This window comes from Marmota monax, unplaced genomic scaffold (genome assembly GCF_021218885.2).
Source record: "Marmota monax isolate L192 unplaced genomic scaffold, Marmota_monax_Labrador192_F-V1.1 WCK01_AAM20220418_F8-fsc00022, whole genome shotgun sequence".
Classification (NCBI taxonomy): domain Eukaryota; kingdom Metazoa; phylum Chordata; class Mammalia; order Rodentia; family Sciuridae; genus Marmota; species Marmota monax.
This window is the reverse complement of record NW_026695215.1, coordinates 28,328,836-28,344,214: the sequence shown is the minus strand read 5'-3', so window position 1 is coordinate 28,344,214 and position 15,379 is coordinate 28,328,836. Positions and strand designations below refer to the sequence as shown.

The window sequence follows — 15,379 nt, the reverse complement described above, 5'->3', positions numbered from 1 at the left end:
ATCAACTATGTTAGAAGGAAGGCTGAATTATCTTTCCCTTTTCTATTTAAAAATTTCTCCCCCTGAATTACAAAATCCTTATTGTTTATAGAAGCCATCAAAGTAAGAAGCCAGAAAATGGAGGGAGAAATTATAGGAATGTGTCATATAATAATATGTATCACAAAAGATATATTTACAGATCACTATTGTAATATTTATCAACCTAAAACCATTTGCGGGGGGAGAGGGTACCAGGGATTAAACTCAGGGGCACTCAACCACTAACCCACATCCCCGGCCCTATTTTGTATTTTATTTAGAGACAGGGTCTCACTGAGTTGCTTAGTGCCTCACTTTGGCTGAGGCTGGTTTTGAATTTGCAATCCTCCTGCCTTAGCCTCCAGAGCCACTGGAATTACAGGTGTGCGCCACCATGCCCAGTCTAAAACCATTTTTAATGATTGATTGATTTATTTATTTTTTCAGTGCTGGTGATTGAACCCAGGGCCTCATGCACATGCTCTACTACTGAGCTAAATCCCCAGCCTTTTTCATTTGTTTCTAGTGTTCAATTTTGTTGTTGTTCCCAATGTTCAATTTGCAATAGCATATTGTTTTTCTAAAACAGAGACCCCCAAAATGCATGTGTCTCAGGCCCAACTCCACCTGGATCACCTTTGATAGGTGGGAAAAGGGGTAAGTCTCTTTGGGGAGGTCCGACCCTCATTCTTCTTCTAGGGGCCTTGGAGCAAGGGCACTCAGGTATCAGAGCATGTTTGAGGTGGCCACAAAAACTGCCTACTTGGCTCCAGTTTGATATTATCGGGCCCAAGCTGGGGAGGAGGAGAGTGGGGAGCCAAACAGGTGCCAAGGATCTGGAGAGTGGCTGCTATAGGAGACTCAGCAGTGACCCCCTTGGAGTAGGGCCTTGCAAGTCCAGGGAAGAAGGAAACCAAAGCCAGCTGCTTTCAGGTGGCAAGACTAAAAAGTCACGAGGACATCTCTCCTACTGATCTCCTGAGGTGGTGATAAAGGTGGAAGAAGTAAAGGAGTGGGTGCCCCCCAGTAACTGGGGTCTCAGTTCCCATTAGAGACCATTGGAATCTGGTTCTAGCCTCCTCACTACCCTCCTCCTACTCTTCTCAGCTGACCAGGCCTTTTCTCTGTACCCCATGTGCACTGGAAAAGCCTGGACCCTTCCTTGGCACTTTATGCTCTCCACCACTGATCACTACCCATCCTGACAACAAGCATGGAATACCAAACACAGCATATGGCCTTTACTCAGACTGAGATCTCCACTGGGAGTAACCTTCCCCATACCCACTCTTCCACAGGCACTTTGTCAGTTCCTGGACTCCACAGACCTGCTGGTTCTAAGAGTAAAAAGGGGCCACAGAGAGGCCCAGAGAGAACATTTGCATAGGCTTGAGTCCCAGCCAGGGAACTCAGACTATCGTCACCCTGGCTGGCCAGCAGGCAGAGAGAAATGTGCTGGATCACCCACACTAGGTGGGAGTCCCCTTTATTTGAATTCGCTTTTGGGTAGCTAGACGCTGCAGGTGGCCCTCAATATGGACCAGGAGGGCATCCAGCATGTGAAGGACCCCAAGGAGTAGGGCACGATCTGAAATTGGAGTTCGCCGTTTCCAAGGTCCGTAGCAACTAGTGGTCACCTGTGGGTGCTGAGAATAGGAGTCCAAGTCTTACTCCAAGAGGTAGGAGTAAGTGGAGAGAGGGGAAGGGGGCATAGCAAGTGGCAGCAATAGAGAAGGGTGTAGGGTTATGCATTTGTGCCCAAAGGAGATGGGAGAGGTGACTTAGGGTGATGGATTCCCTGAGGGTCTCCTATAGGCTAGCATGTTCATGGGACCCATGGGGGTTGGATGAGAAATGGATGTACTAAAGGAGGACAAATTGGGCAGGGTACTGACCATGGGGAATAGTCAGGATGGATGGTTCTAGAAATGCATTTCATGGAGATGTGTGGACGGATGCAGGGAAAATAGGGTGTTGGGTAGGGTGAGGTTTGGCAGGAGGCCCATGAGTCTTTATAAGGCTGGCTTATTAGGGAAGGTTGAGTAGAAGTTATGGGCCCACTGGGCATGAGTGGAGGAAGGAGCTGTCGGGGAGTACTGTGCTCACCTTACCCTTAGTGTCCTGTGAACGCCACCGCTGCAGCATCGCACGGCTGATCACCAGCATCATGGTGGTGGTAATCATGACCCCAGCCACAGGGTAGATGCGGTTCCCTCCCAGGCCCACCCAACCGTTCGGACAGCCCAAGCTGCTCCTGCAAGAGTCTAGGCTATTTGGCTGGCACCCCCAGGGCTGCAAGTCCAACCCCACCTGATACCAGAGGGGCCGTGACCAGGCATGGGTGGGAGTAGGTATTGCCAACAGTAGTGACAAGAGAAAGTACAGTGCATGCAACATGGCTGTGGCCACTACCAGAAGCTGGAACCTTTGCGCTTGGCAACCACCAAACACCCCTCCCCCAAGAGTAGGCCCAGCTCTAAAGCAGCAGGTTCCAGCAGGGCCCAAGGCCCTTCATGACCAGCCTGGACCACAAATGGGAGGTGGGGGACTGTGTTGGGGGGGGGGGAATGGCAGCTCTGAGGCCTGGCAGGCCCAGGATAGAGGGAACACCTCTTATCCCCTATCTTCCCTGCTTCCACCTCATCTTGACAAAATCTAAACACCATGGCCCCTACAGCCCTCTGTTCTTCACCAGAGATAGCACTCCCAGGCCAATCAAGCAGTATATGACTGAGCTGCTCACTGTCCCTGCCCCCACCCAGCCCAGCTCCACCATCCATACTGCCTGAGCTGCAAAAATGTGGCTCCCAGGCTGGGGTTGTAGCTCAGTGGTAAAGTGCTTGCCTAGCATGAGTGAGGAACTGGGTTCAAGCCTCAGTTCCACTTACTACAAAAAAAAATTTTTTTTTCATGTGGCTCCTGTCAGTAAAAAAGTCTGAAGGTTCACACTGGCCTATAAGATCTCCCTCCCATTCATTTGGGCTGTACCTGCCTCATATACACATCCCTGAACAAATCTGCTATTCCCTATGTCAGAAGCAATTCGTCTCTTAGAAAGTCACCTTCTCATGGCTAGCGTTTGAGTTCAACTGTTACCTGCTCCCTAAGCCTCCCTCCCATGACCATCTTAGGTAACACAGCCCCTTCTAATGTGACCCTGCATTGTTTTCTTCAAAGCACTTCTAAGTACCTTCAATTTCATATTTGAGGTCCAGACTCCTACTCCAGCATTTAAGTCTCATTCAACCAATATTTACAGAGTGCCAGTTCCTGGTACCAGAATGCGGTATGATGGAGCCGACAAAGAGCTTTGATTTCCTGGACTGTGGTGAGGTTCTGGGGGGAGGACAGACAGTTTGTAAATACAGTGCCAGGCACTGACATAGGCCATGATAAAAATAGGCCTGGGCAAGGGTGCCTGGGTGATTTGGAGGGCAGGGCAGTCTCTGTGGTCAGTAACTTGATGAATGGCAAAGTTCATGCTTTGAGCAGGTGATTCAAGTCCTGAACTCATCTAAGCATTTCCCCACATTTGCTCATTTAATACTTACTGAGTAGTCTATGAGGTGAGTACTATCGCCACTCCACTCATCAGTAGCACACCCAAGCCCAGAAAGATTCTGGTGCCCCCATAGACACTCTTGACAATTTACTGTGTCAAAACCCCCTTGCCTGCTGGGCCATATGCCCTGATGTTGGCTTTTTTTTTTTTTTTTTTTAGTTGTAGACCGACACAATACCTTTATTTATTTTTTTGTGGTGCTGAGGATCGAACCCAGTGCCTCACATGTTCTAGGCAAGTGCTCTTACCACTGAGCCATAATCCCAGCCCCTGATGTTGGCATTTACTGGGAGAAATCAATAAATGCTTCTTGGCTAACAGTGCTCTGCCAAGTCCAATGATCTAATTATATAAACAAGCAATCAATCACACTTATTTAAAAATACAGATCAGCAGCGTTGGTAAGCAACTGATCTTCCTTGACTGGGTGTTCAGGGGTTCACTCTGTACCACCCAAGGGCTGCCCAGTGGCACCTGCCCTGCTGTGAACCTTATTGGGTATCCCTGAGAGCTGATTATTCCTGAGAAACAGTTTTAACTCCAATTATTTTCCAGCCTGAAGCTAAATTCTACCTGTGTGTAATTGGGGAGAAACTTGAGCCTGGGATGTCCTCACATTAGGCCTGGCCCCATAGCTCTCCTACTCTGTACACTTTCTGCCTGACCTTCCCCTCCTCTAATCCCCATCCCTGGCTTCTGACCTCAGTCTCTATCTTGGGGCATAAAAAGGTCAGAAGCCAGAATTGTCAACCATCCAACTCCCCAGTCAAGCCCCCACCATGCCATGGCAAAGCCTAGAGCTGGTTAAACAAATTTTTATTCCTTAGACTGAAAATAGACATTGGCTCCCTCCCCAAGCCTGGCCAAGGTCAGCCAAACCACAGTACCCCTCTTCCAGGCCTATAACCTGAATCTGGATTCCTAAATCTCCATCCCTGAGTTGTATGTATGTATGCACCAAGGGGCTCCTGAGTGGCACATGCTCAGTGTGGGGGTCTTCTTGAGGGTGCTCCATCACAACCTCCTGAGGTGAGCAATCTTGGGCAGGGTAATAACACAGTCAGAGTTTGGTGGCCTGGATAGACAGAGGAGGCGAGGTTCTAGTCAGTCTCCAAAAAACACATAACAAACCACTTCTCCAGGACAGCAACCCCTGCTCCCAGGAGCAACTTAATCCAAAGACAACTGGAGAAGGAAATGGGTCCACTGAGGGCAGAGCTAGGTCAATAAATGGACTTCCTGGAGTTAGGGTCAGGTTGGGGACAAGCAACAGATTAATAAAAAACAGCCTAGTGGGCCAGAAACAAGCTTACCAAAATAGGGCTGATGGGGCCAGACTTTGAGTGTTGGAGGGCAAAGGTCACAGCATCATGAACAGAGACAAAGAGATGCCGTTTTGTTATAGATGCATCAAAGAACTGCCCAGCCTCCAACTGGGTGACCACAGGACCTGTAAGCAAGGAATAGGTCTCCTCTGACTCTCAGGACCACTTGACATTCCAGCCCCAGATACCTTTATAGTGTTCTGATGTCTGCCACACTATCTTCCACCCCTGAGGCTAGAGCTAGACACCCAGTCACTCCCAACACTAGACTCCTTCCTCCCAGGGCACCTTTGATCTCCAGTTTCAGAAACTTTTTCCTTGTGATTCCTGGCAAACCTCTCAGCAAAGAGTCCCACCCTCTTCCTGGACCATCCTGTTATCCCCAAGTAACGCACTGTGGCAGGCTGCAATGTACACATCCACCTCAATCTCCCGGAAGTCACGGAAAATCTGCAGCAACAAAAGGGGCTGGACTCAAGGGAGGCTCAGGGATTCAGAGGGGACACTTGGGCAAGCTTAGGGGAACAATTTTTTGATGTTGAGCTTGCAGGGTTTGGGGGCATCATCATGCTCAGAGGGGTCTCAGCAAAAGTTATGGGGTTTGTGTGGAAGCCTGGGGGGCCATGGCCTGCCTACAGCCCCTTACATTCTTTAGGTTCTTGATGCACACAGTGTCTACAAAGGAGAGGGCACCCAGGTCCAGGATGAGGCTATGAAAGTCCGGCTGAGGCAGGCCCAGGGCTTTCAGCGTAGGCACAGCTATAGCCTTGGCATCTTCTTGACCACTAGCCACAATCTCTTCCAGCTCATTCTCTGGCATTGCCTGCAGGGGAACCAGACGTGTGGTAGGACAGCCCATCAGGAAGTGAAAGCAGGGAACATACAAAGCACCTTAGGGACACATGGGATTAGACACAGGAGTGTGCATATAAATACCCACATATAGAGGGACATACAGGGAACACATGATGACACAGACATGGGGGAGTCATGTGTGTACATAGGACAGGCAGTATAGATACATGGGGACATACAGGAGAGCATGCCCAGATATTCACACACAGCTGTTACCTCCTGGGCCCAGGCTTAAAAGAGACACAAGAAGGGAGGATACTGGGAAACTATATTCCACCATCAGCCAGCCCAGGTGGAGTGGATAGGGGTACAAGGACAGACCAGAAGAAACACATCCATTCATGTGCACACACTCACACACAGACACCTTGGCAGCCTGTTCTGTTTGAGTGTGGCTTCTCTATGTTCCCAAGATTTTTCCCATATATTCAAGCCCTTCCCTCCCTTCATGAGCAGACTCTGGGATCTATAAATCTAAGGTCTTCATCTAGGCCTGAGATTATAGATAAGAGAACAAGCAGAATTCTGTTTCACCACAGGTCTCTCCAGAGTATCAGAGTCATCACCCTATTTCCCCAGACATTGGTGCCTCCTCAAACCCAATTTGGTTGGGGTCCATGACTTTTCTCAGGAGATGTGTAGACACCCTCATCTCTACAGCTCATGGCTGACCTCTCCTCTCCCACCTCTAGCCTCACCTTGGTCTTAGAGCTCTCCACATCATTGCTCTTGGTGTCTCCAAGATTGGTGTTGACATTGATGGAAACTGAGTTGTCCTGGGAAGAAACAGCCTACACAGGGGAAGAGTGGAGACAGGAAAGAGTTATTCCCGCTATCATATAACAACAGGTCAGGTAGGTAGGTCTGATGTAGATCCCAGGCTCTGGAAGCTGTGGGATCTGGGGCAGCCAAGCCACAGGGCTCTGACCAATTCTGAGAACAGCCACAAAAATGGAAGAGGACTATGATGATTCACACTGTCACCGGTATAGGGACAACAAAAGACCACCAAGAGCCCCGCCAGGGAGTGAAACAGGGAGGCTGGGAGACAGGCTGAGGGAGGAACACTGGGGCAGGGGCAGAGTTCAATAGTGAGACAAGTTGGCTGGGGTCAACAGCAGACCACGGGCAGAGGCCAGCCCAGGGCAGGGCCAGGAGTCAGCCAATGGAAGGGGCCCTGCCTGTTCCTGGGGTGACTTGTGTTTCTGTAGGCGCTTCAGCTTCATCTCTTGCTTCTTGAGCAGTTTCTTCTTCCGAGAGATGAGGTGATCAACATCCACACCACACTAGAGGTGAATGTGAAAGAAGAGGATGAGGCACTCTGGGAAGGCAAGGGGCCCTCAATCAGTCTCCAAGAGACCTCAGTCTCACCCTCTGCTTCAGTGTGTCACTGTAGAGCTCAGCGTTGGCAAAGTATATGGTGGCTGAGGAGCGGAAGATCTTCACACCTGGGACCTCCCTGGCCTGGGGATGGGACAGAGTTGTAGGGGAGCCAAGTCCTCTCCCTCCACTGCATCCTGTTCTGTCTTTCCTCCCCAAGAGCACCCAGTGCCTGCCACCTCCCACCCTCTGTTCCTAGCCTTTGGCTTACTCAGAGGTGGACTCCCCATCCTACTACTTCACTCCTGCCTCAGGTCCTCTCCCCATCACCTCTCCTGCTCTTTGCCACTACCCAGATTAGATTTTGGTGGTGCCTAGGCCTCCTCTTAGATCTCCAACCCCTGTCGTTTTGTCGTTGTTGTTGTTGTTTCTGCGTGTGGACATAAAGATTCCTCTAAGCTGTCACCCCGATCTCAGTTCCCATCCCATTTACAACACAGCAAGATCTTTACTAGGCATTTAGGCCTGTGCCTCATGGTGCTTCCTCTCCATCCTGCTGAGCTACTCCCCTCATGTCCTGTCCCACACCTTAGATCCCTTGGTCCCATCCTTTACTCTGTCTAATCACACTGTGCTCATGCTTTCAGTCTCTGTCAGTGCGAAGGGACTTTTTTTTTTTTTTTTTTAAACATTTACTATTTGTAGTTGGACACAATAACTTATTTATTTTTATGTGGTGCCGAGGATCGAACCCAGGGCCTTGCACATGCGAAGCGAGCGCTCTACTGCTGAGCCATAACCCAAGAAGGGGCTTATTTTATTCCAGATCCCTATCCCCTGTGCCTGCCCCACAGCCTTTTTTCCATCATTTGGCTTAAGACTTCCCAGGAGGTAAATGATTAGAGACTTAGTAGCCCCACTGATGAGATCAGGAAACAGCCTATGCCCTAGGACCCTGATCCTCTATATTCCTGACCCAGGATGGCTCTAAGACTGACCCCTCACTAGACCTCCAGACCTACCTCTCTTTACTCTCTTTCTGTACCTTCTTAGCCCCTCCCACTGAGTGGGGGTTATAGACCCAGACTCCTCACTAAAAATTCCAGAGACCAAACCCAAAGTACTCTCAGCCCACTGTGTCCTTGCCAGTGTAAAAGGGATTGACATGGGTTTGCTCTGCCTCTGTTCCACCCAACTCATGCTGCCCTCCTACTCAGCCCCTGCCACTCACATCTGAGTACTCTGCCACGTCTCTGTAAATATCCGTGTCTGACACCTGCCCCAGGACAGAGTAGTGAGGTCTGTGGAGGTGAAAGTGAGTATAAGAAGAGGAGGAGAAGGGAGACATGAGGGCACACTGAGGAGCCTGTGGTTCCCCCTTCTCCAGAGACATGGGGAAACCTGGGGGGAGCCAGTGTTCCCTTTCCAGCTGGAATGAGGGAAGGACCAATAAGGATGACTCACAGCTGTGTTCGGACCACTACAAGAAGCAGGGAGAAGGCTAATGCAACTGCCAGGCCAAGGTCCAGGTTTAGCAGGATGGTAGCCACAAAGGTCACCAGCCAGATGAGCTGAGAACAGAGGGGCAGGAGTTAAAGAGTATAGAGGGGCCACTGGGGCTAAAGGCCCCAATCCCAGCTCTAGGCCCCCAGGTCTCTTACCAGGTCTACACGATTTGTCTTCCACAGGGAGCATATGTCAGCAAACTGCATCAACATGCCCTTTAGGTTCACAATAATGGTGGCTGCCAAAACTGCCTGGGGTGGAGGGAGTATCACCAGGGCTGCTTATAGGTGCCTAGATATTGACCTCAACCATGTAGGCATGATTCAGACTGACCCCAAGAACCTGGTCAGAACCCCAACCAACAGCAATGACCACCCACCCCAACTCTACCAATTTGGATTTGACTGAAAAATTCTAAACCCTGACCCTTGAGGCCAAATCTCACCCTATAGATCTCAGCCTTAAAAATCCAGGGCATGATCTTATATTCTTGCCCCTTACTTGGGTATAGACTAAACTGAGACCCTGGCCTTACCAAAGCCCTGAAAACTGGTTGGGTAGGGCAGTGGCTCACCCTAGGTAGGTCTTGGAAGAGTTCTCCGAGTTTGAGGATGATGAGGAGGATAAAAAGGGAAGAGACAGCTCCGGCAACCTATGGGATAGGGGCGATCAGCAGGTGGGGGCAAGCAGGGGTAAACCACCCTGGAAAAGCAATGTGCACCCTCACTCCCACATCCAAAACCCACCTGTGTGTTGCCCCCAGTGCTTTCTTGTACCAGACTCCGGGACATAGAGCAACTCACAGGAAAGCATCGGAAGATACCCCCAATGAGGTTACTGAGGCCAAGGGCCACCAGCTCCTGTTGGGGGAACATGGGTGTGAGGAGACTTGCCGGAGGTGCCTGGTCACTGCTCCACTATTTAGTTGATGCATCTCCAACCCCCATCCCCAGTTAAGGGCCTTCAAAGACTAGGCTGCTATCCCACACATCTTTTTCCCCACTCTCAGTCCCACACAAGTCCCATCTGATCCTCCCTACCCGCAGCTGCTGGGGACTCTGTACATACACCTGGAGGTCCCCTATGTGTCCCTCATTACTCAGACCTGGTTGCTGTCCACACGGTAGCCATGTCTCAAGGCAAAGATCTTTCCCAGTGAGATGGCAATGGCAAACCCAACCACAGCGATGGCGAAGGCATTTCCCACAAGCTTTACAAACAGCTGGGGGTTGGGAGCTTCTGGGGATACCAGTCTGAAAGAGGCATCTGTGAAGTCAAAGAAAGGTTCTTTCCCTGGCTACCCAGTCCTTCCTGCCCTGATAGGGGACCAGAACTTACCCTGCAGGGATGTTGCCCACAACATCCACCCCAAATCTCTTCTTCAGGCCTACACCATAGGAAATGCCTGTAGCCCCAATGAGCTGTGGGGAGAGAACAGAATCAGGGGAAAAAGGTACAGGTATTATTGTCTGGGAGAAGGATAAACCCCTTTGGGAGAGAGGAGACACTGAAGCAAAATTTTCTGAGGGAAGGGTGAAATTCTGTCAGGGGTAGGGAGAAGACAATGGCATTTTTGCTGCAGTACTCAAGAAGCTTTCACAGGGGCCACTTCAACCAGCTCCCAAATATCTGGAGGTTCCCCATACCTGGGATCTATCCTCACTTGCCTTTTTCCCCTGCCCTTCAACACCCAAACCACAAGCAATTCCCCAGTAAACCCGAACCGTGAGCAATTCCCCAGGTATCGGCAGGGGCAGATACCGCTGCAGCTTGTCATTCAACAGCTTCACCATCACAAGCACCACCCCGGCCACAAATGCAGTGATCACGGTGCCGATGACACTCTGGGGTAGCTTCCAGCAGACCTCCAGCACTATCTGAGGAGAGGTGGGGTCACAGCCAGCACTCAAGTTCATGGGGCACATCTATTCACCCATCCCAACCTTACTCACATAGATGAGGGATAGTGGCCCTGAGTGGCTACTCAGCTGGAGGCCAAACACATACTTGAGCTGTGAGACAAAGACCTGCACAGATGCAGCTGTGGTATAGCTGCGGACCAGCGGCTCTGACAGGTAGGTGACCACAAAGCCAAAGTGCACCAGGCCCAGCCCCACCTGTGGGATAACAGGGAAGAGTCAGGGGAGGCAGGAGTCCTAGGGGTGGTCCAGGGCAGATGGAATCAGAATCAGAGGGGATAGTGAACAGAGGGGACAAAAATAGGATGGCAATAATCGGAGAATCTGGGTGCTGGGGAAACATACTTCTGAATGTTTCACACCTGGAAGAGTCCAACCAGAACACTGAGTGTGGAGGCCAGCTGCACACGGGTGACATCTCTGGCTGTCTCATTGACTGTGGAGTTTGAGTCCAGCAGGAATTTCTCATCTGGGGCTAGGGATTCTGTCACACTGCCCACCATCACAGACATGACAGCAAAGGTCCCTAAAGGAGCAGAGCAGGGCTGGTCTGAAGGGAAAAGAACACTGTCCTCCCCTGGAGCCTTGGTCTTGACAGTGAGGCCAAGATAGAACCCTGAGGCTCATGGGTTCTTAAGGGTACTAGAAATGCTACCCTACATTATATACCTTGTACCATTTATGTCCATTGGCCTAGAGACAGAGACATTCCATGAATTGGGGAAGAGGAAATAACCTGCCTTGGCCTCTTGAATTCCCTCATTCACTTACATCCTCCTGGAGTCAGGGCTTTGAAGTACCCTGAATCTGTGCTCCCACAGTCAGTGACCTAGTCCTGCCTGGGGATGACAAATGGGCCAGCCTCCTAGTGACCCAGCAACCATTCTACTCTTTCCCTAAATTTCCCTGCCCTGCTCAGCCCTCCCTCACCCTGTTCTCCATGGGGGATATGGGCATCCTCCCAAAAGTCTAGGCCTGACTCTACTTACCCACAGAGATATGCCTGGAAGTACCAAACAGGAAGTAGATGAAGACTGGGTAGAAGGAGCTATAGAGGCCAAACACAGGAGGCAATCCAGCCAGGAGGGCATAGGCTAAGCCTGGGGGGAAAATGGCAGCAAAGCAGGCTTGGAGATGAGGATCCAAAAGGTTGGAAGAATCCCAGCATGGTTAGAGGCCATGTGTCCAGGTATGGTATATCACAGATCACAGGGACTCTAGGTCAGGGCCTTGAATGTGGCTCACCCTGGGGAAGCTGCATGATGGCAACACTCAGGCCAGATAACAGGTCACCCAGGAGCCAGTCACGCACAGGATAACGGGGTAACCAGCCCAAGACCGGGAGATGTTGAATCAGAAGGGCACGGGCCCGTGCATGGGAGCACCTGGGGACATGAGGGGTATATATGAGGGACAGGGGCTACCTGGGCCCCGCCAGAGTCCCAGGCCTTTCTCCCTGGCCTTACTTCAACCATGTTCTCCACGGATAGGTCCTAGGTGTCAAGTCCCAGCGCCCCAGTTCTTCCAGTTGCTCCTGGTTCATCAGTGGCCGGTCCACATGGTAATCTTGCTTCTGCAACTCCATTATCTATGTTGCAGACAGGAGTGCCTGTGTATCCCTTATCTGGGGGGATGAGATCAGAGATACAGTAAGGATACCCCCTTACCCAATCTTCCCTACACATACCTGGGAATAGACAGTCACATACTGATTTTTCCAGGCCCTAAGATCAAGGTAGATCCAGCCCCAAGTTGGTCCCTGCAGGCCCCATGCCCACACCCAAGCAGAGGCAGTACCTGAACTTTGGCTGGTAGAAACCTCTTTCTGGGCCAAAGTCCCTCATGAAGGGATAACAAGAAGAACACGACCCACACTTCCAGCCTAGGTGTGGCTGCCCAGCCCTGAGTACTGGTCCAGGTCCAGGTCCAGGTCCAGGTCCAGGGTGACTGCTCCTCCTAGCCCCCTCCTCCCAGGCCCTTGCTCTCCCTGAGTCAATCCCTGTGTCCTTATCCAGCTGCCTCACGGACCCAGATCTGGCTGGCCGAGAACACTTTTAGGGAAGGGATCCAGCAAATCAGAAATCCAAGTCTTCAAGCAATTCTCTCCCCAAGCCTCAGTCCTCCAAATGAAACTCTTTCCTCTAAGGGAAGGACTGCTTTGCCCCTAGGCCTCTAGCCCCAGAGTCCAATTTGTAGAGAAGCTGGAGACTGGGTTGGGGAAGCCAAAGGATGCCTCTCACCTGGGGGGATGTCTGAGGAGAAGGGGATCTTTCTTGAATTTGGAAGTTCTCACCCAGGGGGAGACACGCCCATCTGGAAAGGGAAGCTCTCCCCTGAAGTAGGGAAAGTCACCTAGAAATAGAGCTTTCAGGGGGAAAGCCTTCACCCCCAGGCAAATTCTGATCTGAGGTAAAGTTCTGACCTGGGAGGAATCTTTTATCTGCCTAGAGGCTCCTCTCTGAAGTGAAAGACCTTAAAGAATAGGAGATGGAGGTGGGTGGGTGGGAGAGGGAAGTCTTATCTGGGAAATACTCTCACCTAAGGGGTAGGCTCCCCATGGCATGGGAAAAAGCTCTCTCTTGGAAATAACTTCTCAACAGGGTAGGGGTGGTAATGGGGTTCTAGAGCGGGAGGGTCTAGCATATTAGGAAAGCTTTCACCCATCAGGAGAGTTCTAACCTAGGAGAAGCTCCAACCAGGAGAGGATCCCACCTGAGGGACTGGAACTCACCTGGGGAAAGCCTCTAACCTGGATGTCCCGGTTGGAGGGAGGCAGTATAGCAGGTACAAGGAAGATCCTCAGAAGGCTCCGCTGTTTCACGGAGATCTTAGAGACCCCTCTCCCCTCCTCCGTAACTCACTCCAGTCTTCTTAAAGGGCTCCCTCCCTCACAACGCGGGACGCGTGCCTGGAGGGCGGAGCCTTGATCCTTGGCCCCTCCCTCTGGGAGAGTACGGGGGCCGTAGAGCTAGAGCTCTCGTTCCCTGGTCAGTTATACAGCTGGGAGGACTCGGGCCCCAGCTGATCCACAGGCCCCAGCCAGAGACTCTCTTGCAGCGATCTTCCAATCTCAACGCGCCCCAGCTAGCACACCTCTTGGGCCGGGGCTCCTCCGCACGCAGCCACCTCCCTGAGGCCCCCCGTTAGCCCTTGGACAGCATTCCAGTGGCTTTACGCACAGCCCTCAAGGGCCAGGGTGGCACCGGCTCCCACCCCCATCCCTCGCTGCAGAGGGGCAGCCACCTGCGGGAAATCGTCAAAGCGGTAAACCGGTTGGGAGAAGGAAAAGCCTACTCGGGACTTAGCGGTCCCTCTTAAGAAGCCCAGGCCGGGAGCCCGCGCGGGGGCCACGAGGCTGCCCGCGCCTCTCGGACAAGCAGAATCCGGGCCATGCCCTGCACTCACCCCAAAGCATCAGACAGCCCCAAGGCCCTCAGGCTTCTAAGCCAACAGCTCCAGCAAAAGGCCGCTTTGGGACGAAGGTGGCGCCAAGACAGGGACGAGGTGGGCCTCTAGCTCCCAGGGCCTAATCCAGGGGCAAATTGGGGAAGGTTTGAACCAATCAGCGTTCTAGGGGCAGGGACCAAAGCACGCTTTCTGAGCAGGGAGAGTCGGGAGAAGAGAAGTTTAACCCCTTCTTCACCCCGGGCCTGGCTTTTTTCTTGCTCCCCCTTGCGGCTCGCTTAACGGTCTGCCAGAGCCTGATGGGACTGTGGAACGTGAACCAAGAACCACAGCGGGACTGGCAAGGAAGTAAGTACTGGCCAGAACCGCGCCTCCAGGGCCCTGAGTGGATGGAGCTGATCCTGGTGCTTCGCTGCGTAGTGTGACCTGATGTGCATGAGGTCTTGTGGGGCCTCTCATATTTCCAAGCTGAGGGCGCCACCCTCAGGCTTTCCCTTGGAGAGCAGGAGGCATGTTTCTGAGACCCACGAAATGTCCCCAAGGCCTCCTCTTCAACTCTAGCTAGTGAGGAGGGCTCTGGACAGGTGCAGGGAGCCCAACCTAGGCATGGTGCCTGGAGTTTCCTCCCTGAGCCATGGAGGAACTCAACATTCTGGCCAGTTGCAAGTCATGGAGGGTGGGAGGAGTCTGGGATTGTGGCTCAGTGGTAGAGTGCTTGTCTGGCATGTGTGAGGCCCTAGGTTTGATCCTCAGCACTGCATATAAGTAAATAAAATAAAGGTCCATCAATAACTAAAAAATATTTTAAAAAAGAAAGGCTTGTGGGGATTAGTGTTGTCAATGGGCAGCTGCAAGGGAAGCTCCTAGAAGTTGACAACTTCTCATGTAACAGTGGTTCACTTTATGCTTTGGATATAGCCCTTGCTGCTCTGCCATTGCAAAATTTTTTAAAATGGACATTTTTTTCTCTCCCTCTTTCCCTTCTCTTGCCTAATCTTTCCCTGTCCCTAATCTCAGAGGAAACAGGATTACCTTTCTTCCCCATCCTAGGCAGATTTCTCTGTTCTTGAGTAATCACCCACCATAGAAACAAAGTAATCTGGACTTTGGGGATGGTATCAGAAGATCTCAGAAATGACTAGCTCCTAACTTAACAAGTGAATTACAACTTCAGTAGAGAATGTAGCCTTTGAATCACCTCTATAAAAGACCCCTGTTCCTGTTGGTAGGCAGAATCACAGACTCTGGGAAGGGAGCCCCCTGTGTTTCTCCTTTGCTAGCAAAGCAATAAACCTTCTTTTGGCTTTTTCTCAAAACCGTGTCCTCATTGTTGGACTGGATTGGGGACAAGGACTGCACTTTCAGCAACACCCAGAGCAAAACAGTAACCAGCTGTAGGCATGGTGGCATACGCTTGTAATCCCAGTGGCTTGGGAGGTTGACGCAGGAAGATAATGAGTTCAAAG

General features: G+C 51.4%; 2 protein-coding genes across 7 annotated transcripts; both read right to left on the bottom strand.

Moving 5' to 3' along the window:
* Positions 1-424: 424 nt before the first annotated feature.
* Positions 425-2,559, bottom strand: Tmem89 (transmembrane protein 89). The gene is made up of 2 exons (XM_046431861.2): positions 2,128-2,559; positions 425-1,667 (listed from the first exon to the last, which is right to left on the bottom strand). The coding sequence occupies exons 1-2, from the start codon at positions 2,416-2,418 to the stop codon at positions 1,491-1,493; spliced, it is 468 nt and encodes a 155-aa protein (XP_046287817.1). The 5' UTR covers positions 2,419-2,559; the 3' UTR covers positions 425-1,490.
* Positions 2,560-4,382: 1,823 nt separating this feature from the next.
* On the bottom strand, positions 4,383-14,069 carry Slc26a6 (solute carrier family 26 member 6). Of its 6 annotated transcripts, none has more exons than XM_046431664.2 (22): positions 13,240-13,907; positions 12,749-12,860; positions 11,975-12,132; positions 11,754-11,893; positions 11,498-11,608; positions 10,871-11,034; positions 10,542-10,706; positions 10,314-10,466; positions 9,928-10,010; positions 9,695-9,842; positions 9,336-9,449; positions 9,164-9,241; positions 8,745-8,840; positions 8,548-8,654; positions 8,315-8,384; positions 7,135-7,227; positions 6,945-7,049; positions 6,462-6,554; positions 5,555-5,731; positions 5,304-5,358; positions 4,897-5,033; positions 4,383-4,658 (listed from the first exon to the last, which is right to left on the bottom strand). In XM_046431664.2, the coding sequence occupies exons 3-22, from the start codon at positions 12,091-12,093 to the stop codon at positions 4,644-4,646; spliced, it is 2,223 nt and encodes a 740-aa protein (XP_046287620.1). In that variant the 5' UTR covers positions 12,094-12,132; positions 12,749-12,860; positions 13,240-13,907; the 3' UTR covers positions 4,383-4,643. The 6 variants fall into 6 exon arrangements, with proteins under 6 accessions (XP_046287620.1, XP_046287622.1, XP_046287623.1 ...); XM_046431666.2 differs by having other exon boundaries at positions 12,749-12,841; XM_046431667.2 differs by having other exon boundaries at positions 12,749-12,821.
* Positions 14,070-15,379: the final 1,310 nt, after the last annotated feature.